This window comes from Tachypleus tridentatus, chromosome 1, assembly GCF_004210375.1.
Source record: "Tachypleus tridentatus isolate NWPU-2018 chromosome 1, ASM421037v1, whole genome shotgun sequence".
Taxonomy (NCBI): Eukaryota; Metazoa; Arthropoda; class Merostomata; order Xiphosura; family Limulidae; genus Tachypleus; species Tachypleus tridentatus.
Genome location: NC_134825.1, coordinates 104,426,831 through 104,450,983, shown reverse-complemented (window position 1 = coordinate 104,450,983; position 24,153 = coordinate 104,426,831). Strand labels below are relative to the sequence as shown.

At 35.6% G+C, this 24,153-nt stretch overlaps 1 protein-coding gene across 1 annotated transcript in view; it reads right to left on the bottom strand.

The window, feature by feature from the left end:
• Nucleotides 1-14,081, bottom strand: part of LOC143232818 (cell adhesion molecule 2-like) — a 166,185-nt gene extending 152,104 nt beyond the window's left edge. Inside the window, exon 1 of the mRNA XM_076468726.1 lies at nucleotides 13,800-14,081. Coding sequence (XP_076324841.1) covers nucleotides 13,800-13,887 — 88 coding nt within the window. The 5' untranslated portion in view covers nucleotides 13,888-14,081. The remainder of the gene's footprint in view (nucleotides 1-13,799) is intronic.
• Nucleotides 14,082-24,153: the final 10,072 nt, after the last annotated feature.

Genomic DNA, 24,153 nt, shown 5'->3' with positions numbered 1-24,153 from the left:
ATCTATTATTTTGAGAATATATATTATCTATATATTATTTATCTATTATTTTGAGAATATATATTATCTATATATTATTTATCTATTATTTTGAGAATAAGTATCAGTTATAATACTCTTCTTAGAAAACCTCAAACAAATTTGTGTCAACTATTTATCTATACTCTTCAAAACAAGAAACGCAAAAGGGATATTTTTGTTATTTTAAAGAGAAATATATGTAATAACGTTACAAGCTCAGAGTATGTGATGTTACACGTGTTAAGGCACTGATTGTCAGACCAAAATGACAATACAAGTTGTGCACTTTGAAAACGGAGGAAAACATCGGATTTATCGCCAAAACGCATGCGTGTTCAATAAATTTGTTTGAGAGATCTGCATGTTCTGCAAGTGCAACATGTGCAAAATCCCTATAAAAGTGACGGGTTCTCGGTTTCCATAGCTTAGTGTTAAGCCACCGACACGCAATACAGTTACGCCAAGACTGACTGAAGCACAACGCAACAACGGCATTGGTCGCTTGGAAGCAGGTGAATCTCGATCAGATGTTGTCAGAGCTGTGAATGTCCACCCAAGCACCATCCTATAGAATCGTTACCAACAACATGGATCAACTCGTGACCGTCCACGATCTGGCAGACATCATGTGACCACGCCCGCACAAGATCGCTACATCCGGTTACGTCACCTTCGGGATAGGATCACCACTGCGACGTCTACTGCCTCAACCATACCAGGGCTGCGTAGGATTTCCAATCAGACCGTACGCAACCGTCGAAGAGATTCTTAGGCCCCATGTGCAACCCATCATGGTGAACGTCAACGACGTTTTTCAACATGACAACGCCCATCCTCACACAGCCCGACTCATCACTGTCTTCTTGAGACACCACAACATCGATGTTCTTCCCTGGCCTTCCAGATCACCAGATCGACCGACGTCTGCGACGGCGACAACCTCAACCGCAGACTCTACCTCAGCTTGCAGCAGCTTTTCCACAGGATGTGATTCGTCATCTCATCGCTTCCATGGGCAGGAGATGCCAAGCATTTATTGATGCTCACGGGGGCATACTCGTTATTGACGTTGAGTGACATTAAACTTCAACTAGTGAGCGTGGACTTCGCCTTTGCAGACTTTGGATGTTCAGCAGTAAATGTGCAAAGTTTCACACATGTCAGACATAACTACCCGGAATAAACTTGTTAACAATTTGTCTCATATTTTGCCTTTTGCGTTTCTTTTTTAGAAGAGTATATTTTATAAACAGTTATGGAAGTGTATAGGAATTTAACTGGTAAGAAATTAAGACTTGTAACTATTAAGTTGTAAAAGTCTCCAAATCTTCATGATTTGAAATGTGCAAGTGTCCAAAAGCGAACATTTTTTCGATAGAATTCAAGGTTCATTTCCAGCAAGTGACATAGTACTGATAGTTTTGTGTTAAAACTAAGATGGATGTGATTTTGTATATTAACTGTTCTCTAATAACTGGTTTTCATGTCTTAAAATCTTCCTTCTGTACCTACAGTAGTGCCGATTTATTTTATTAAGACATCATACGCGTGGTTTGAATTTTGAGGAATAAATTTCTAAAGTTAAATTACGTCTTTTCACGCCTACAGCCCAACTAACCCATCCAGTCTTCTGATATCGATAAGTAACTATAATTAAAACTTTGGTTGCACTGTTTTTTTGCTCCCTACATGGTATCTCTAAATATAAACCAAAAGGAAAACTGACACGTCTTCATCCAACCTGTTAATTTCAAAGTACAAAAATTACAGCGTTTCTCCTTCATAAGATAATAATTATGTTCTAATAATCGTTCTGCTCTATGCATGGGCTCAAATTTGCCTATTGAATCTAAGTCTAATCTAGAAAGCTTCCATGAAATCTGTATGACTTCATCAATTATCTGTTTTTCTTGGGTTTTTATTATTTCCTACATGGCATGTTACACGTGGTCGGTTTCAGTTCTGTCAGGAAGATAGTGAAAAGATGTCACGTCACGCTAAACGTCAAACTTTCAGTCGTTTCAGTTCCTTTATGTTATTGCTTTTCAGAGGATAAGTAATTATAATTAACAATTATTGGACATTTTGAAGCCTGAATAACAATAAAAAACTATTAAATTCCGACAGAAACAACTATCAGATATAATGTAAGCGTTGAGAGAGAAAAATACTGATATAACCAAAACTAAAATGGAATAGAAAGAACCGTATAAGGGCTACCTATATGAACATAATATATAAAGCAGAATTCACTCCTATATAGATCAAGACATGTGTGTCTAAATAAATCTACTGCAGGACTCAGTGTGTGTTATTAACAGGTTAGTGAAGTTCCATCTTATCTCAGTGTGGTTACTCTAAACTAACACATTGTCAGTGGTTGTGCTCCAATTAACACTTACTTTACACACCAAATTTAAAACCAATCCGTTAACAAATACACGAGATATAAAATATTCATTTCTGATTCAGTTTCTTCCTTTTTTTTTATTTCGTACCAAAAGTTCGGCAATTTTATCTGATAGAAAAACACATTTGACTTTTATGAAACTTTTTTGTTTTCAAATTTGGTACAGTGATAGATTTTTATCCTACAATTAGGAGTCTTATATGGTGTAAATATAAACCACATGTGCAAAGTTATTCAACCAAAAACGTTCATATTTGTTCTAAATGTTGTTCTAAATTCAGCTAAACTATAACGTTGAAGGGCGTGCAGATACATAAGTACTGGTTAAGCCAAGGAAACTCGATTAACAGTTTCTAGCTCAAGTTTTCAAAATAATCATACGGATGGACAGTTGTTTCTCATTATCCACTGCCAACTTTTCAGCACAAATTTAGTAAATGTTATGAAATTATTCCAATTAAAGATATTTTAAAGATCTGATTGGAGTTTTCAAAGTCTCATACTTTACCATAAACGTGCGGGCCACAAAAACCACTGAATCAGTAAATAGAAGCAGAAAATATTTAGTTACTTCATCTGACTAATAAAGATCTGTAGAGAACCTAACACCTTGTTGCCTTCAACCGCTGCTCACATCACGCTATCTAACAGCTTGGTGCCTTCAACCGCTGCTCACATCATGGTATCTAACACTGTGGTGCCTTTAACTGCTGTTTACATTATGGCATCTAACGCTGGTACTTTTAACTGCTGCTTACATTGTAGTATCTAACACTGGTATCTTTAACTGCTGGTACTCGTCTCGCTACATCACACAGTAATCTCCAGACATAAACACGAAGTGTTCTGTTTGTTTATTTTTTGAATTTCAGGCAAACCTACACGAAAGCTATCTGCGCTAGCCGCCCCTAAATTAGCAGTGTTAGACTAGAGAGAAGGCAGCTCTTCATCACCACCCACCGCCAATTCTTGAGCTACTTTTAACAACAAATAGTGGAATTGATTGTTTTAATATAACTGTGTTTTTCTTATAGCAAAGCCACATCGGGCTATCTGCTCAGCCCACCGAAGGGAATCGAACCCCTGATTTTAGCGTAGTAAATCCGGAGACATACCGCTGTACTAGCGGAGGGTAATATAACTGAAAGGGCGATATTTTTTGTGACGGGGATTTGAACCCGCGACCCTCATATTTCGAGTCAAACGCCCATGAACTATTAAAACTATTCTGTTACCGTCTTCTCCACAAGACAGCAGGAAGACTTTCGTCTAAGGACAAGAAAGTAACGCTACGTTTACTGCCAAATCTGGCACGTGGCACGATGTCTGTTAACTCACACGTAGCTAGTTTTATAGTAAAGAGCAGTTAATATATTAACTGCCAAATCTGGCACGTGGCACGATCTCTGTTAACTCACTCGTAGCTAGTTTTATATTAACTTTAAGTAAGTTTTATTAGCACGTGGTGATGTTTTGTTGTCCGAATTTGGACGCTAAGCTCAGAGAAACAACCACGATTATATTGTTTCACTCACTAGGTTTCTAAGAACCAAACCTCACAATGACAACAGCAAAATTATAAACATAAATCCATAAAAGCACGAATAGCCTGAGATAAAGTTAAAAAAAGTGGTTTTAAGTTTACATAGTAAAACAAATAAGCTACGACTAGGAGTACAGTTCTGTTAGTGTTTTTAGTCAGTCGTGAGCAAGAAATACAGACATTTATTATCTGTCAACTGATAACGACAAATCCAGTAACTTGACTGAGTTATCAGAATAAAACGTCTACTAGAATCACGAGTTTGTGTAAAGTGATAACTGAAGTTTCTTAAGCTTTTCTTTCTGCAGTGGAACTTTCACTATAGTATTGGATAAGTCTATGTTTCTTAGATATGATTTCGTGTATTCGATGTATCAATGGCCTTATTTCCAAGAAAGGCTTGGTGTATTAGGTTATAACTAATAGATATTGTCAAAGAAACCTATATCATATCCTAAGAAAACCCAATGGAATTAATAACCTAACGTCTAGTGTATAGAATCACATTACAATTTCTGAGCGCCTGTGAAAATGGCAACACAACACCGTATGGCAAAGTAAGCGGCCACGAATTTTGTACTTCATGAGTACTTCATGTAGTGCAGACGTTTTGACTTTATTCGACTGTACTTGCCTGTTTATATATTAAGACGACGTTTCGGTTTCTATACCATTTTTTTTTTTTTTTTCAAATTGAAGTCAAAGTTGTCAATCAAGAAATTTTCAAGAATTCTTTTTTCACAAGCGGCCTCTGGACGAGCTGCACAGAATGGTGACGTCACGCACGCCTGCAGAAACAGAGAAAGGAATCAGGCTCGCGCTAAAAGGACGGGACTCTTCCAGAGAACCACGTTGCCGGGAGGAAACTCTACCAGAGAACCACGCTAACAGGAAGAGACTCTACCAGAGAACCACGCTAACAGGAAGAGACTCTAACGTGGTTACGTTACAGGAAAGGGACTCTACCAGAGAATCACGCTACCGGGAAGGGACTCCACCAGAGAACCACGTTGCCGGGAGGAAACTCTACCAGAGAACCACGCTAACAGGAAGAGACTCTACCAGAGAACCACGCTACCGGGAAGGGGCTCTACCAGAGAACCACGCTAACGGGAAGGGGCTCTACCAGAGAACCACACTAACAGGAAGGGGCTCTACCAGAGAACCACGCTAACAGGAAGGGACTCTTACAGAGAACCACGCTAACAGGAAGAGACTAACGTAGTTACGTTACCGGAAAGGGACTCTACCAGAGAACCACGCTACCGGGAAGGGGCTCTACCAGAGAACCACGCTAACAGAAAGAGACTCTAACGTAGTTACGTTACCGGAAAGGGACTCTACCAGAGAACCACTCTAACAGGAAGGGACTCTACCAAAGAACCACTCTAACAAGAAGGGACTCTACCAGAGAACCACTCTAACAGGAAGGGACTCTACCAGAGAACCACTCTAACAGGAAGGGACTCTGGGTAATTATCGTGGTTCTCTGATAAAGTACTACATCGTTAACAAGCACAGAATATAATCTCCACATTCTTTGGTTCTGACTTCAAATTTCGGCTTGAACATTCCATTACGTATCTTAGTTTGTGACCTAGAACTAACAACTGAATACGATAAACACTGGTGGCGGCTATCACTTCTCCCATAATGTGAAACTCAGACATTTTGACGGCCTAAATATTTTTATACACAACGAACGTCGGCTAATGGATCGGTTCTAATTATAGAAAGTTCGTCTGAGGGCGGTTCTTATTAGGTTTGGCCAAAGGCTTATTTTTTAATTTAAATGTTTAGTAATTAAGATGTTGAAAGTAAGTGCATAATCCAAACAAACAGATGTTACTCAATGAATCATTGGTTATAAAAAACTTAACAGTTCCTACTTGTTGGTGAAGATATAAAAAACGTAATAACTGTTAATACTTGTTGGTGTGGATATATAAAACGTAATAACAGTTACTACGTGTTGGTGTGGATATATAAAACGTAATAACAGTTACTACTTGTTGGTGTGGGTATAGAAAACGTAATAACAGTTACTACTTGTTGGTGTGGGTATAGAAAACGTAATAACAGTTACTACTTGTTGGTGTGGATATATAAAACGTAATATAAATTACTACTTGTTGGTGTGGGTATAGAAAACGTAATAACAGTTACTACTTATTGGTGTGGGTATATAAAACGTAATAACAGTTACTACTTGTTGGTGTGGATATATAAAACGTAATAACAGTTACTACTTGTTGGTGTGGGTATATAAAACGTAATAATAGTTACTACTTGTTAGTGTGGGTATATAAAACGTAATAACAGTCACTACTTGTTGGTGTGGGTATATAAAACGTAATAACAGTTACTATTTGTTGGTGTGGGTATATAAAACGTAATAACAGTTACTACTTGTTGGTGTGGGTATATAAAACAGTTACTACTTGTTGGTGTGGATATATAAAACGTAATAACAGTTACTACGTGTTGGTGTGGATATAGAATACTTAATAAGAGCATCTTGGGGACACAATTGTAAAATAGAAATCAACGTACATGATGCACGTACACCTGTCATCATAAATCTTAACTTATTTCAAAATGTCAAACAATTCGTTTGGTACTTGATGTTATACACTGACACTTTATAACTTAAGACCTTGAATCGTCGGGGTAAGACTGGACAAACCAAACGCATCGTGCTGAAACTAAACACAATAAACACATCGTCCTAAGCCTAAACACAGTAAACAACGTGCTAATACTTATAGGAATTGAACTCATAATTAATTTAAGTTTCGTAGCCAATACAAATGTTAGTGAGCTGTTTGTTACACGGTAACAGTTTTTGTTTATGATAGTTGGAACAGTTGAGATATTAGCAGAAAGAGATTCTTTTCAGACTGAACCACTTGTGAATATTGGTAAGTTTCCAGAATGATGCTACAATGGTGCTGTTGTGTACTAGAAGATAAACAGAATGATGCTACAATGGTGGTGTTGTCTACTAGAAGACAAACAGAATGGTGCTACAATAGTGGTGTTCTGTACTAGAAGACAAACAGAATGATGCTACAATGGTGGTGGTGTGTACTAGAAGACAAACAGAATGATGCTGCAATGGTGCTGTTGTGTACTAGAAGACAAACAGAATGGTGCTACAATGGTGGTGTTGTGTACTAGAAGACAAACAGAATGATGCTACAATGGTGGTGTTGTGTACTAGAAGACAAACAGAATGATGCTACAATGGTGCTGTTGTGTACTAGAAGACAAACAGAATGATGCTACAATGGTGCTGTTGTGTACTAGAAGACAAACAGAATTGTGCTACAATAGTGGTGTTGTGTACCAGAAGCCAAACATAATGATGCTGCAATGGTGGTGGTGTGTACTGGAAGACAAACAGAATGATGCTACAATGTGCTGTTGTGTACTAGAAGACAAACAGAATGATGATACAATGGTGCTGTTGTGTACTAGAAGCAAACAGAATGGTGCTACAATGGTGGTGTTGTGTACTAGAAGTCAAACAGAATGATGCTACAATGGTGGTGGTGTGTACTAGAAGACAAACAGAATGATGCTACAATGGTGCTGTTGTGTACTAGAAGACAAACAGAATGATGCTACAATGGTGCTGTTGTGTACTAGAAGACAAACGAGAGCTACTAGAACTATCGAAAATAAAAACATAAAACGTGCGCAGGTGGTTTTAACTTTTTCCTAACAACAGAGGTAGAGTCATAGTTTGTACCGTAAATAATCATTACCGTGAAAATCAGTTTGGTTTGAATTTCGCGTAAAGCTACATGAGGGCTATCTGTATTAGAAGTAACAGACTAAAGAATAAGAAAACCTAGTCGACTCTCCGCCATCTGTTATACTCCTCTTTTACCAGCTAATAGTGGGATTGATCGTACCGTTATAACCGCTAAAATGTGACTGATCTAACGACTGCCAGATTGCGAGTCGAGTACTTTAACCACCAGGCCAATTAAAACCGTTTCTAGAACACGATATTAATAAGGTTTCTAGTAATGAATTTGTTTATTAGCAGAATACGGAACAAGTGAGGACAGGAATAAATGACACCAGACCCAAAACTAATATCGGAGCTTACTTAGAATGAAACGTGTATCATAATACACTCCAGGGAAACATCACAATACATTCCAGGAAAACATCATAATACACTCCAGGGAAAGAAAACCAGGAAAGTAACTGTGATGTACAGTTTTGTTCACGTTTGAATTCGCTGTTACAAGGCAAATATGAACTACAGGCTGAATAAGATGTAACAAAGTAAATAAGATGGTAAAGTTATGCTTTGACCAATATGTACTGAACGTTTAAGTATTTCTAAATATTCTGAAAGTTTCAAAAACATAATCACATCCAAATATCAGTATATTTAATAGGTCAAATTATTCACTTAACATTTCAATTGAATCCAACATATGTACTGCCAGCACGTATATATAATAAAACAAAATCATAATTCACATTACTGATATATAAATAACTAAAGTTGACAAACCATGGTTATAATCATAATTAACATTACTGATATATAAATAACTAAAGTTGACAAACCATGGTTATAATCATAATTAACATTACTGATATATAAATAACTAAAGTTGACAAACCATAGTTATAATCATAATTAACATTACTGATATATAAATAACTAAAGTTGACAAACCACAGTTATAATCATAATTCACATTACTGATATATAAATAAAGTTGACAAACCATAGTTATAATCATAATTTACATTACTGATATATAAATAACTAAAGTTGACAAACCATGGTTATAATCATAATTCACATTACTGATATATAAATAACTAACGTTGTCAAACCATAGTTTAATTCATAATTCACATTACTGATATATAAATAACTAAAGTTGACAAACCATGGTTATAATCATAATTCACATTTCTGATATATAAATAAATAAATTTAACAAACCATAGTTATAATCATAATTCACATTACTGATATATAAATAAGTACAGTTGACAAACCATGGTTATAATCATAATTCACATTACTGATATATAAATAACTAAAGTTGTCAAACCATGGTTATAATCATAATTCACATTACTGATATACAAATAACTAAAGTTGACAAACCATGGTTATAATCATAATTCACACTACTGATATATCAATAACAAAAGTTGACAAACTATGGTTATAATCATAATTCACATTTCTGATATATAAATAACTAAAGTTGACAAACCGTGGTTATAATCATAATTCACATTACTGATATATAAATAAGTAAAGTTGTCAAACCATGGTTATAATCATAATTCATATTACTGATATACAAATAACTAAAGTTGATAAAACCATGGTTATAATCATAATTCACATTACTGATATATAAATAAGTAAAGTTGTCTAAAACCTTCAGTTTTGTAGACCTAACTTCGTTTCGAAATGTTCAATATTTGTCAGGGGAATTCTAACAACTTCATAAAGAAGAGACTTGTATACTTTAATAATGTTTATTCTGCTACCATGAAATAAATATAAAAAACAACACATTCAATACAAAAATCCGGAGTATGAAAGTCAAATGATTCATCAAAAGCATCTAAAAATAATCCAATTACGTAATGGCAAGTGGTATTTTATGAACTAGTAATAAACTAAGCCCAGCCTATGTTACATGGGCTAATTTTTTTAAGAAAAGAACACTTTTAACAAAGATACAATTACATTATTAACTTGAAAAAAGTACTCATAAAACAGTTCAGGTGTTACCAATACTAAGACATTTATTAAGAAATTTAATACAGAAATAATGTTAATAGTGTGACGTGAACAATACGTTCCTTTTGTGGAATATTAGATAAACCAAAAAAATGAAAATCAACCAGATACCGACACACTAATTAAAGAAACAGGTATCAACCAGTTATCAATATTCTGCTCAGAGAAATAAATATCAACCAGATACCGACACCCTAATCAAAGAAACAGATATCAACCAGTTATCAATATTCTGCACAGAGAAATAAATATCAACCAGATACCGACACCCTATTCAAAGAAAGAGATATCAACCAGTTATCAATATCCTGCTCAGAGAAATAAATATCGACCAGATACCGACACCCTAATCAAAGAAACAGATATCAACCAGTTGTCAATATCCTGCTCAGAGAAATAAATATCAACCAGATACCGACACCCTAATCAAAGAAACAGATATCAACCAGTTATCAATATCCTGCTCAGAGAAATAAATATCAACCAGATACCGATACCCTAATCAAAGAAACAGATATCAACTAGTTATCAATATCCTACTCAGAGAAATAAATATCAACCAGATACCGACACCCTAATCAAAAAAACAGATATGAACCAGTTATTAATATCCTACTCAAAGAAATAAATATCAACCACATACCAACACCCTAATAAAAAAAAAGATATCAACCAGTTATCAATATCCTACTCAGAGAAATAAATATCAACCACATACCGACACCCTAATCAAAGAAACAGATATCAACCAGTTATTAATATCCTACTCAGAGAAATAAATATCAACCAGATACCGATACCCTATTCAAAGAAACAGATATCAACCATTTATCAATATTCTGCTCAGAGAAATAAATATCAACCAGATACCGACACCCTAATAAAAGAAACAGATATCAACCAGTTATCAATATCCTACTCAGAGAAATAAATATCAACCAGATACCGATACCCTATTCAAAGAAACAGATATCAACCAGTTATCAATATTCTGCTCAGAGAAATAAATATCAACCAGATACCGACACCCTAATCAAAGAAACAGATATCAACCAGTTATCAATATCCTACTCAGAGAAATAAATATCAACCAGATACCGACACCCTAATTAAAGAAACAGATATCAACCAGTTATCAATACCCTACTCAGAGAAATAAATATCAACCACATACCGACACCCTAATCAAAGAAACATATATCAACCAGTTATCAATATCCTGCTCAGGAGAAATAAATATCAACCAGATACCGACACCCTATTTAGAGAAACAGATATCAACCAGTTATCAATATCCTTCTCAGAGAAATAAATATCAACCAGATACCGACACCCTAATCAAAGAAACAGATATCAACCAGTTATCAATATCCTGCACAGAGAAATAAATATCAACCAGATACCGACACCCTATTCAAAGAAACAAATATCAACCAGTTATCAATATCCTGCTCAGGAGAAATAAATATCAACCAGATACCGACACCCTAATCAAAGAAACAGATATCAACCAGTTATTAATATCCCACTCAGAGAAATAAATATCAACCAGATACTGACACCCTAATCAAAGAAACAGATATCAACCAGGTATTGATAACAAATAGGTATAATCAAGACAACCAGAGACGAATTGTTCAAGATATTTAAAACAACAGATAGTAACATTCTATATAGAGTAACAAGGTTTAACAGAGAAATTGAAAATGTTCAATCATGTGGATCCCAGTGGTTCAGCGATATGTCTGCGGACTTACAACGATAAAAACTGGGTTTCGATACCCGTGGTGGGCAGAGCATAGATAGCCCATTGTTTAGCTTTGTCATTAATTCAAAACAACAACAATCGTATAAAATAACAAAGTTAGACTATGGATTTTCGTCCTTTATGTATCTTCAAGTAACAGAGTGTAATTAATTATAAAGAACAAGAGAAGTCTAAACAGCCGTGACTCTTTAAGTTCTTTTAAACAGGATTAATGTAGATAAATCAACGAGTTTTTATTATTATTGCCAGCAACGCCATGCGGGGAACGCGCGTTTACCAGATTCGATTTCTCATCAGGATCTCTACCAGTCTACCCTCAAACTAAAATTCATTTAGGCAAGATTGGAGTAAATTAGTATTTAAGAACTTGACGTGGGAAACAACAGTCGAAAGAGTTTGACCTCCTGAGCTCAAAGCAGTAATTAGAACTCGTCAGTTCAGAGAAGATGGAGCTACAAGCTAAAAGTTTGTACGAGAAAAATCAAAAGTTGTTCATAAGCCGTTGTGCCGCGGCTAAAAATGAAAAATACAAGACTATTAAAACTGCTACAAAACAAAATTAGAGCTAATGCATATTCTGTAATTTTGATAAAGCTATAAGTTATACAAGAGACTGTACATAAAACATCTCAACCCTTCAACTGAATAAACAATAAAACAATCGTCTGGCAGGAAGAGATGGATAATCCAATCAGGGTATCAGAGGTGTATTAAAGGGTTTAATCAAACTTTGAAACGTTTTGATAAAATCTGATTGATTTTTCGAAAAAAATGTAATTTTACTTAAGCTGTTTGTACCACCTCTGTGTACACATAAACACACGCGTATACACTTTTAGCACTGATAATAAAATAGCTAGAACTGTCACAAGGCTTAGTGTAATTTAGTATACGCGATATGGCGCGAATCAGACGTTGTTATACAAAAGTCTTCAAATGTAATAGAGACGTGGTATTCCATCAGTTTAGTAAGTTTTACGTACATAAACGAAATGTTTAAATTGAAAAACAAACAAACTTGGTTGCTTCAAATGTCGGTGAAGTTGGGTTAACTTAATAAGCTGAAGAGCAAAGTCTGTCACTTTCACGATGGATTACGGGAAACAGATCAATCACAAACTGGAAAGCGGTAAAAACTTTCAGCTCAGAAAAAAAAAAAATGTGTTCACATTTCTTACAGAATTACTTGTTGGAAGATCACCGATACTTAACTATCTTCACAATGACGTGAACATTTTTATAAGACCGACATGATATTGTTAAAACAATAGAATATTGTTAACACTGTTTTTTGTACAAACACATTGTTTCTTTCGCACGATATTTTTATAACAATGTTTTCAGCAATAGGATAACGTTTACAATCCCTAATAAACGTCTTTAGTGGCTGCAGTGTTCATTGGGGAAGCTAATAAACGTCTTTAGGGGCTGTAGTGTTCGTTGGGGAAGCTAATAAACGTCTTTAGGGGCTGTAGTGTTCGTTGGGGAAGCTAATAAACGTCTTTAGGGGCTGTAGTGTTCGTTGGGGAAGCTAATAAACGTCTTTAGGGGCTGCAGTGTTCGTTGGGGAAGCTAATAAACGTCTTTAGGAGCTGCAGTGTTCGTTGGGGAAGCTAATAAACGTCTTTAGGGGCTGCAGTGTTCGTTGGGAAAGCTAATAAACGTCTTTAATGAGTGTTTTATATACCGGAGAAGATAACGAATGTCTTTAATGGTTATAGTGTATAGCGGGGAAGCTTTTCCAATCGTTCGAATATTTTAATTCATAGATAGACTGAACACAGATACTGGGGTACATTTAAACATCATATTAAGAGCTGAAAACATGTACAAGAATGTTCGCTTTCCTACAAAACCATTTTATAAATTAATATAATATACTCAGCAAATTAAGTCACGTTCACTTCACAATTATACTTGAGTAATTCACTCAATCTACCTACTTCTTAGCTTACGTGTTTTCAGACTAAATTGTACAATATCTACTAACAAAGCGACGCTTACGTCTTTCCATACACACACACTGAAATGATTAATGTGCAGATTAGAATGAAAGTCATGTAAGACATCAATGACCAACAACTAGGCTGCGAAGGTAATACAACAGAACGTGAGGAAACAGTTAGAGGCAACAGATGAAAAACCGTGATAAATAGGAAAAAAATAACTGTCGGGAAAATATATCCAAACATTCGTTATTTTATCTTAGAACGTTTTAACAATATTACTGAAAACAGCAAAAACCAAAACCACTTACGTTCGCTGTCTCCATTACAGAATATTGTTGTAAAAGTTACTGTAGTCAAAATTTGTACAAAGGTTAGGCTTGGATTTCTTACAGACATGGCACTCTTTTTTTATATATAATTTAGCTTCTGGCGAAAATATCGCACGCTTTCACGTCATAATTCACGCACCTATGTTTAAAAGAATAATTTTCAGTTACTGTTTGTTTGAAACAGCAATGAATTTACTATTCAGGTGGTGTAGAACTCGTAGCAACAAACACTCTCGCCGGATCACGTCAACTAAACTTCTCTTAACAGTTGTCGTAAGCTGCGTGCTGGAATTCGACTAAATGTTTATAATGTGGCGACATCTGGCGAAGGTAAGTGGCATCATCGAATTTCCAACTTCCACCTTGAACATATTTAAATATCGTCGCTACTGATAACATAAGTTTTATTTTCACGTACCATGCTCTCAGTTTCACAGAATATTGAAATCAAACCACTTTACTTAGACTGTTTGGGTTGTCTTGTGGTGTTCATGTATAACAAAAACAACATTAAAATTCTTTTGTTGGTTAATATCCCATCAAAACGTTGAAGCTCAGTATTTCATAACACCATCTTTTTATTTCCCTGACAGTTTGTGCGCTATCAGTTTCAGCAACCGAATTCAGATGTTTCTCTCTCTCTGAAAAACAATTGTTTTAATTTCCCGCAACCAAATAATTTTGGCCTAAATTGTATCGCTGTAGGGTATAATATATATTAGCCCCAACATTGAAACCCTTCAATGTGTGTAAACCAAAAGTGACATATTGATACTCAGAAATGTTCTAAAATACCATTAATGTACAACAGCTCTCTCCACCAACAACTTCCACATTATTCCAGCTTTACCTGGTTATTTCAGTATGTTTCTGTTAATCTACCAGAGATCTCTCCACCAACAACTGCCACATTATTCCAACTTTAATTGGTTATTTCAGTACATTTCTGTTAATCTACCACAGCTCTCTCCACCAACAACTGCCACATCGTTCCAACTTTACCTGATTATTTCAGTATATTTCTGTTAATATACCACAGCTGTCTCTCCACCAACAACTGCCACATTATTCCAACTTCACCTGGTTATTTCAGTATATTTTTGTTAAGATACCACAGCTCTCTCCACCAACAACTGCCGCATTATTCCAGCTTTACCTGGTTATTTCAGTATATTTCTGTTAATATATCACAGCTCTCTCTCCACCAACAACTGCCACATTATTCCAACTTTACCTGGTTATTTCAGTATATTTCTATTAATATATCACAGCTCTCTCTCCACCAACTAATGCCACATCGTTCCAACTTTACCTGGTTATTTCAGTACATTTCTGTTAATATACCACAGCTCTCTCCACCAACAACTGCCACATCATTCCAACTTCACCTGGTTATTTCAGTATATTTTTGTTAATATACCACAGCTCTCTCCACCAACAACTGCCGCATTATTCCAGCTTTACCTGGTTATTTCAGTATATTTCTGTTAATCTACCAGATATCTTTCCACTAACAACTGCCACATCGTTCGAACTTCACCTGGTTATTTCAGTATATTTCTGTTAATCTACCACAGCTCTCTACACCAACAACTGCCACATCATTCCAACTTTACCTGGTTATTTCAGTACTGTTAATATACCACAGCTCTCTCCACCAAGTAATGCCACATCGTTCCAACTTTACCTGGTTATTTCAGTATATTTCTGTTAATATACCACAGCTCTCTCTCCACCAACAACTGCCACATTATTCCAACTTTACCTGGTTATTTCAGTATATTTCTGTTAATCTACCACAGCTCTCTCCACCAACAACTGCCACATCGTTCCAACTTCACCTGGTTATTTCAGTATATTTCTGTTAATCTACCACAGCTCTCTCCACCAACAACTGCCACATCGTTCCAACTTTACCTGGTTATTTCAGTATATTTCTGTTAATATACCACAGCTCTCTCTCCACCAACAACTACCACATCGTTCCAACTTTACCTGGTTATTTCAGTATATTTCTGTTAATATACCACAGCTCTCTCCACCAACTAATGCCACTTCGTTCCAACTTTATCTGGTTATTTCAGTATATTTCTGTTAATATACCACAGCTCTCTCTCCACCAACAACTGTCACATCGTTCCAACTTTACCTGGTTATTTCAGTATATTTCTGTTAATATACCACAGCTCTCTCCACCAACAACTGCCACATCGTTCCAACTTTACCTGGTTATTTCAGTATATTTCTATTAACATACCACAACTCTCTCCACCAACAACTGCCACATCTTTCCTACTTTATCTGGTTATTTTATGTCTTATAAATTCGCTCAATCTCTCAAATAATAAGAGTTGTCGTGAGTAACTCGAACAGTACGTGATGAGAAATTCCTTATTCAAGAACAGCTTTTTAACTAGCAAACTTGTCTTTATAATGAGGCCTAAGGCGATTATTACCAAATGGCTTTATAAATGACACTTAATTTATAAAATGCTTATAATTTCAAAGGATGAAAACTGAGAAAAACTTGTGCGAGTGTTGTACCCGCCTATAGGCTTAGTCTTCCTTTGAATATTCATGGCGCTGAGTCATGTTTGAAAACCAAACAACAACAACAGTTTACATAGAAGGTTCACCTATTTCACTATCAGTGAGAACAAAACGATTTATATAACTTATCGTGGTCAAGCAATCCTACAAGTAACTTAAAATATATTTCATAAATACACCGTTATCACGTTAACGTGTTATTATGCACATCATTGTGTGTATGAATATCTTAATAATTCGAAACTTGTCACGTTGATTAGTTATTATTACACGAAGAAGCGTTGCGAATTTAGCAGAACGTTTCTCAAAACATATACAAGAATGTAACATCCTGGTAAGTTTGCAGTCTAATGCATTTTACACTGAGTTAATACAAGCAAATCTTGATAAACATACTTTGATACATTAAATATTACTTCGAGAATATTAATATGAGAGACGCCGAGGCAAGATGTGTGAAGAGTCATCCTACTGAGTTAGGTTTCAATTAGTATTCTAACTGTAGACACATGAAGAAAAACATGTTCGCAACTTGTCGTACCTTTAGTACATTACATACAAAACAAAGCAGCTGTCTGTTATCTTATTCAACCAGCCCTCACTATCTACAAATATTTGACTGAACGAGCTGTAACACTTACCTGTCAATGGATGCATTTTAGCTTCATTTATTATATATCTATTTTAAGAAACTCTTGAAATGGATCTGACGTCATATATCACTTTTCAATTTTATGTCAGTTATTAAGATCATAAAGAGGTGTCGATGAACGTACAGTGTGTGTTTTACAGAAGGCTAAGTCTGTTTACTTTTATTGAAAGATCTGTCCTAACTAACTGAGAAAAACAGCAGATCCTAACAGAATTACACCGAGGCTAAATCTTACAGTTTTCCACACCGTTTGCTCTAAGTTTAAGATTTGGCTTATGAAATGAATAATTAAAGAACCATTAGTTAAAAAACAGCGAAAATACAAATTAGTAAGAGTGTAATCCCAACACTAATAACAGAAGCAGTTTTCTTATACCAGTTCTCCGAAGGTATGTTTCTGTCAGTTCATTGAGTTATTTGTCGAATCCACCGTGAGGAATATAACCACTGATTTTTACCGATGACTCATTCGGGACATACTCTAAACGCTAAAGAAAGTACTGCTCTCACTGAAGGTTTGATACAGTTGTTGTTGTTTTTTTCACGTATTTCAACAAAAATTCATGAACCTATATTATTAGGTCACAGTTCAGTCAAACTGTTCATTAAACTACGTTATTAGGTCATAATTCAATCAACCTGGTAATTAAACTAAGTTAACAGCTCATAGTTCAATCACACTGGACATTAAATTGCGTCACTAGGAAACAGTTCAATCAAACTGGTCATTAAACGAAGTTATCTGGTCATAGTTCAATAAAACTGGACAATAAACTACGTTATCAAATCATCGTTCAACCAGACTGGTCATTAAACTACGTTATTTTAGTTACACATTAGGTTCCATACGAAACCCTGTTTAAGTCAATATTCGACTTTGCTTTGTTAGATCGACAGCCAGAATGAAAGGTACAGATGGCCCTAATATTAATAAAACAACCAGGTTTTAGTTAAGTACAGCTGTGACAAGTAAATAATGTGTCGGTTAGTAATCAGTGAACACTAGCTGACAAGTAAATAATGTGTCGGTTAGTAATCAGTGAACACTAGCTGACAAGTAAATAATGTGTCGGTTAGTAATCAGTGAACACTAGCTGACAAGTAAATAATGTGTCGGTTAGTAATCAATGAACACTAGCTGGCAAGTAAATAATATGTCGGTTAGTAATCAGTGAACACTAGCTGACAAGTAAATAATGTCGAAAGTTAGTAATCAGTGAACACTAGCTGACAAGTAAATAATGTGTGGGTTAGTAATCAGTGAACACTAGCTGAAAAGTAATTAATGTGTCGGTTAGTAATCAGTGAACACTAGCTAACAATTAAATAATGTGTCGGTTAGTAATCAGTGAACACTAGCTGACAAGTAAATAATGTGTCGGTCAGTAATCAGTGAACACTTTTAGAAAAGTAAATAATGTCGACAGTTAGTAATCAGTTAACACTAGCTGACAAATAAATAATGTGTCGGTTAGTAATCAGTGAACACAAGCTGACAAGTAAATAATGTGTCGGTTAGTAATCAGTGAACACTAGCTGACAAGTAAATAATGTGTCGGTTAGTAATCAGTGAACACTAGCTGACAAATAAATAATGTGTCGGTTAGTAATCAGTGAACACTAGCTGACAAGTAAATAATGTGTCGGTTAGTAATCAGTGAACACTAGCTGACAAGTAAATAATGTGTCGGTTAGTAATCAGTGAACACTAGCTGACAAGTAAATAATGTGTCGGTTAGTAATCAGTGAACACTAGCTGACAAGTAAATAATGTGTCGGTTAGTAATCAGTGAACACTAGCTGACAAGTAAATAACGGTTAGTAATCAGTGAACACTAAATGTGTCGGTTAGTAATAATGTGTCGGTTAGTAATCAGTGAACACAAGCTGACAAGTAAATAATGTGTCGGTTAGTAATCAGTGAACACTAGCTGACAAGTAAATAATGTGTCGGTTAGTAATCAGTGAACACTAGCTGACAAGTAAATAATGTGTCGGTTAGTAATCAGTGAACACTAGCTGAAAAGTAAATAATGTGTCGGTTAGTAATCAGTGAACACTAGCTGACAAGTAAATAATGTGTCGGTTAGTAATCAGTGAACACTAGCTGACAAGTAAATAATGTGTCGGTTAGTAATCAGTGAACACTAGCTGACAAGTAAATAATGTGTCGGTTAGTAATCAGTGAACACTAGCTGACAAATAAATAATGTGTCGGTTAGTAATCAGTGAACACTAGCTGACAAGTAAATAATGTGTCGGTTAGTAATCAGTGAACACTAGCTGACAAGTAAATAATGTGTCGGTTAGTAATCAGTGAACACTAGCTGACAAGTAAATAATGTGTCGGTTAGTAATCAGTGAACACTAGCTGACAAGTAAATAATGTGTCGGTTAGTAATCAGTGAACACTAGCTGACAAGTAAATAATGTGTCGTAATCAGTGTTAGTAATCAGTGAATCAGTGAACACTAGCTGACAAGTAAATAATGTGTAGTTAGTAATCAGTGAACACTAGCTGACAAGTAAAAATAATGTGTCGGTTAGTAATCAGTGAACACTAGCTGACAAGTAAATAATGTGTCGGTTAGTAATCAGTGAACACTAGCTGACAAGTAAATAATGTGTCGGTTAGTAATCAGTGAACACTAGCTGACAAGTAAATAATGTCGAAAGTTAGTAATCAGTGAACACTAGCTGACAAGTAAATAATGTGTCGGTTAGTAATCAGTGAACACTAGCTGACAAGTAAATAATGTGTCGGTTAGTAATCAGTGAACACTAGCTGACAAGTAAATAATGTGTCGGTTAGTAATCAGTGAACACTAGCTGACAAGTAAATAATGTGTCGGTTAGTAATCAGTGAACACTAGCTGACAAGTAAATAATGTGTCGGTTAGTAATCAGTGAACACTAGCTGACAAGTAAATAATGTGTCGGTTAGTAATCAGTGAACACTAGCTGACAAGTAAATAATGTGTCGGTTAGTAATCAGTGAACACTAGCTGACAAGTAAATAATGTGTCGGTTAGTAATCAGTGAACACTAGCTGACAAGTAAATAATGTGTCGGTTAGTAATCAGTGAACACTAGCTGACAAGTAAATAATGTGTCGGTTAGTAATCAGTGAACACTAGCTGACAAGTAAATAATGTGTCGGTTAGTAATCAGTGAACACTAGCTGACAAGTAAATAATGTGTCGGTTAGTAATCAGTGAACACTAGCTGACAAGTAAATAATGTGTCGGTTAGTAATCAGTGAACACTAGCTGACAAGTAAATAATGTGTCGGTTAGTAATCAGTGAACACTAGCTGACAAGTAAATAATGTGTCGGTTAGTAATCAGTGAACACTAGCTGACAAGTAAATAATGTGTCGGTTAGTAATCAGTGAACACTAGCTGACAAGTAAATAATGTGTCGGTTAGTAATCAGTGAACACTAGCTGACAAGTAAATAATGTGTCGGTTAGTAATCAGTGAACACTAGCTGACAAGTAAATAATGTGTCGGTTAGTAATCAGTGAACACTAGCTGACAAGTAAATAATGTGTCGGTTAGTAATCAGTGAACACTAGCTGACAAGTAAATAATGTGTCGGTTAGTAATCAGTGAACACTAGCTGACAAGTAAATAATGTGTCGGTTAGTAATCAGTGAACACTAGCTGACAAGTAAATAATGTGTCGGTTAGTAATCAGTGAACACTAGCTGACAAGTAAATAATGTGTCGGTTAGTAATCAGTGAACACTAGCTGACAAGTAAATAATGTGTCGGTTAGTAATCAGTGAACACTAGCTGACAAGTAAATAATGTGTCGGTTAGTAATCAGTGAACACTAGCTGACAAGTAAATAATGTGTCGGTTAGTAATCAGTGAACACTAGCTGACAAGTAAATAATGTGTCGGTTAGTAATCAGTGAACACTAGCTGACAAGTAAATAATGTGTCGGTTAGTAATCAGTGAACACTAGCTGACAAGTAAATAATGTCGGTTAGTAATCAGTGAACACTAGCTGACAAGTAAATAATGTGTCGGTTAGTAATCAGTGAACACTAGCTGACAAGTAAATAATGTGTCGGTTAGTAATCAGTGAACACAAGCTGACAAGTAAATAATGTGTCGGTTAGTAATCAGTGAACACTAGCTGACAAGTAAATAATGTGTCGGTTAGTAATCAGTGAACACTAGCTGACAAGTAAATAATGTGTCGGTTAGTAATCAGTGAACACTAGCTGACAAGTAAATAATGTGTCGGTTAGTAATCAGTGAACACTAGCTGACAAGTAAATAATGTGTCGGTTAGTAATCAGTGAACACTAGCTGACAAGTAAATAATGTGTCGGTTAGTAATCAGTGAACACTAGCTGACAAGTAAATAATGTGTCGGTTAGTAATCAGTGAACACTAGCTGACAAGTAAATAATGTGTCGGTTAGTAATCAGTGAACACTAGCTGACAAGTAAATAATGTGTCGGTTAGTAATCAGTGAACACTAGCTGACAAGTAAATAATGTGTCGGTTAGTAATCAGTGAACACTAGCTGACAAGTAAATAATGTGTCGGTTAGTAATCAGTGAACACTAGCTGACAAGTAAATAATGTGTCGGTTAGTAATCAGTGAACACTAGCTGACAAGTAAATAATGTGTCGGTTAGTAATCAGTGAACACTAGCTGACAAGTAAATAATGTGTGGGTTAGTAATCAGTGAACACTAGCTGAAAAGTAATTAATGTGTCGGTTAGTAATCAGTGAACACTAGCTGACAAGTAAATAATGTGTCGGTTAGTAATCAGTGAACACTAGCTGACAAGTAAATAATGTGTCGGTTAGTAATCAGTGAACACTAGCTGACAAGTAAATAATGTGTCGGTTAGTAATCAGTGAACACTAGCTGACAAGTAAATAATGTGTCGGTTAGTAATCAGTGAACACTAGCTGACAAGTAAATAATGTGTCGGTTAGTAATCAGTGAACACTAGCTGACAAGTAAATAATGTGTCGGTTAGTAATCAGTGAACACTAGCTGACAAGTAAATAATGTGTCGGTTAGTAATCAGTGAACACTAGCTGACAAGTAAATAATGTGTCGGTTAGTAATCAGTGAACACTAGCTGACAAGTAAATAATGTGTCGGTTAGTAATCAGTGAACACTAGCTGACAAGTAAATAATGTGTCGGTTAGTAATCAGTGAACACTAGCTGACAAGTAAATAATGTGTCGGTTAGTAATCAGTGAACACTAGCTGACAAGTAAATAATGTGTCGGTTAGTAATCAGTGAACACTAGCTGACAAGTGAAACTATAATGTGTCGGTTAGTAATCAGTGAACACTAGCTGACAAGTAAATAATGTGTCGGTTAGTAATCAGTGAACACTAGCTGACAAGTAAATAATGTGTCGGTTAGTAATCAGTGAACACTAGCTGACAAGTAAATAATGTGTCGGTTAGTAATCAGTGAACACTAGCTGACAAGTAAATAATGTGTCGGTTAGTAATCAGTGTGAACACTAGCTGACAAGTAAATAATGTGTCGGTTAGTAATCAGTGAACACTAGCTGACAAGTAAATAATGTGTCGGTTAGTAATCAGTGAACACTAGCTGACAAGTAAATAATGTGTCGGTTAGTAATCAGTGAACACTAGCTGACAAGTAAATAATGTGTCGGTTAGTAATCAGTGAACACTAGCTGACAAGTAAATAATGTGTCGGTTAGTAATCAGTGAACACTAGCTGACAAGTAAATAATGTGTCGGTTAGTAATCAGTGAACACTAGCTGACAAGTAAATAATGTGTCGGTTAGTAATCAGTGAACACTAGCTGACAAGTAAATAATGTGTCGGTTAGTAATCAGTGAACACTAGCTGAACACTAGCTGACAAGTAAATAATGTGTCGGTTAGTAATCAGTGAACACTAGCTGACAAGTAAATAATGTGTCGGTTAGTAATCAGTGAACACTAGCTGACAAGTAAATAATGTGTCGGTTAGTAATCAGTGAACACTAGCTGACAAGTAAATAATGTGTCGGTTAGTAATCAGTGAACACTAGCTGACAAGTAAATAATGTGTCGGTTAGTAATCAGTGAACACTAGCTGACAAGTAAATAATGTGTCGGTTAGTAATCAGTGAACACTAGCTGACAAGTAAATAATGTGTCGGTTAGTAATCAGTGAACACTAGCTGACAAGTAAATAATGTGTCGGTTAGTAATCAGTGAACACTAGCTGACAAGTAAATAATGTGTCGGTTAGTAATCAGTGAACACTAGCTGACAAGTAAATAATGTGTCGGTTAGTAATCAGTGAACACTAGCTGACAAGTAAATAATGTGTCGGTTAGTAATCAGTGAACACTAGCTGACAAGTAAATAATGTGTCGGTTAGTAATCAGTGAACACTAGCTGACAAGTAAATAATGTGTCGGTTAGTAATCAGTGAACACTAGCTGACAAGTAAATAATGTGTCGGTTAGTAATCAGTGAACACTAGCTGACAAGTAAATAATGTGTCGGTTAGTAATCAGTGAACACTAGCTGACAAGTAAATAATGTGTCGGTTAGTAATCAGTGAACACTAGCTGACAAGTAAATAATGTGTCGGTTAGTAATCAGTGAACACTAGCTGACAAGTAAATAATGTGTCGGTTAGTAATCAGTGAACACTAGCTGACAAGTAAATAATGTGTCGGTTAGTAATCAGTGAACACTAGCTGACAAGTAAATAATGTGTCGGTTAGTAATCAGTGAACACTAGCTGACAAGTAAATAATGTGTCGGTTAGTAATCAGTGAACACTAGCTGACAAGTAAATAATGTGTCGGTTAGTAATCAGTGAACACTAGCTGACAAGTAAATAATGTGTCGGTTAGTAATCAGTGAACACTAGCTGACAAGTAAATAATGTGTCGGTTAGTAATCAGTGAACACTAGCTGACAAGTAAATAATGTGTCGGTTAGTAATCAGTGAACACTAGCTGACAAGTAAATAATGTGTCGGTTAGTAATCAGTGAACACTAGCTGACAAGTAAATAATGTGTCGGTTAGTAATCAGTGAACACTAGCTGACAAGTAAATAATGTGTCGGTTAGTAATCAGTGAACACTAGCTGACAAGTAAATAATGTG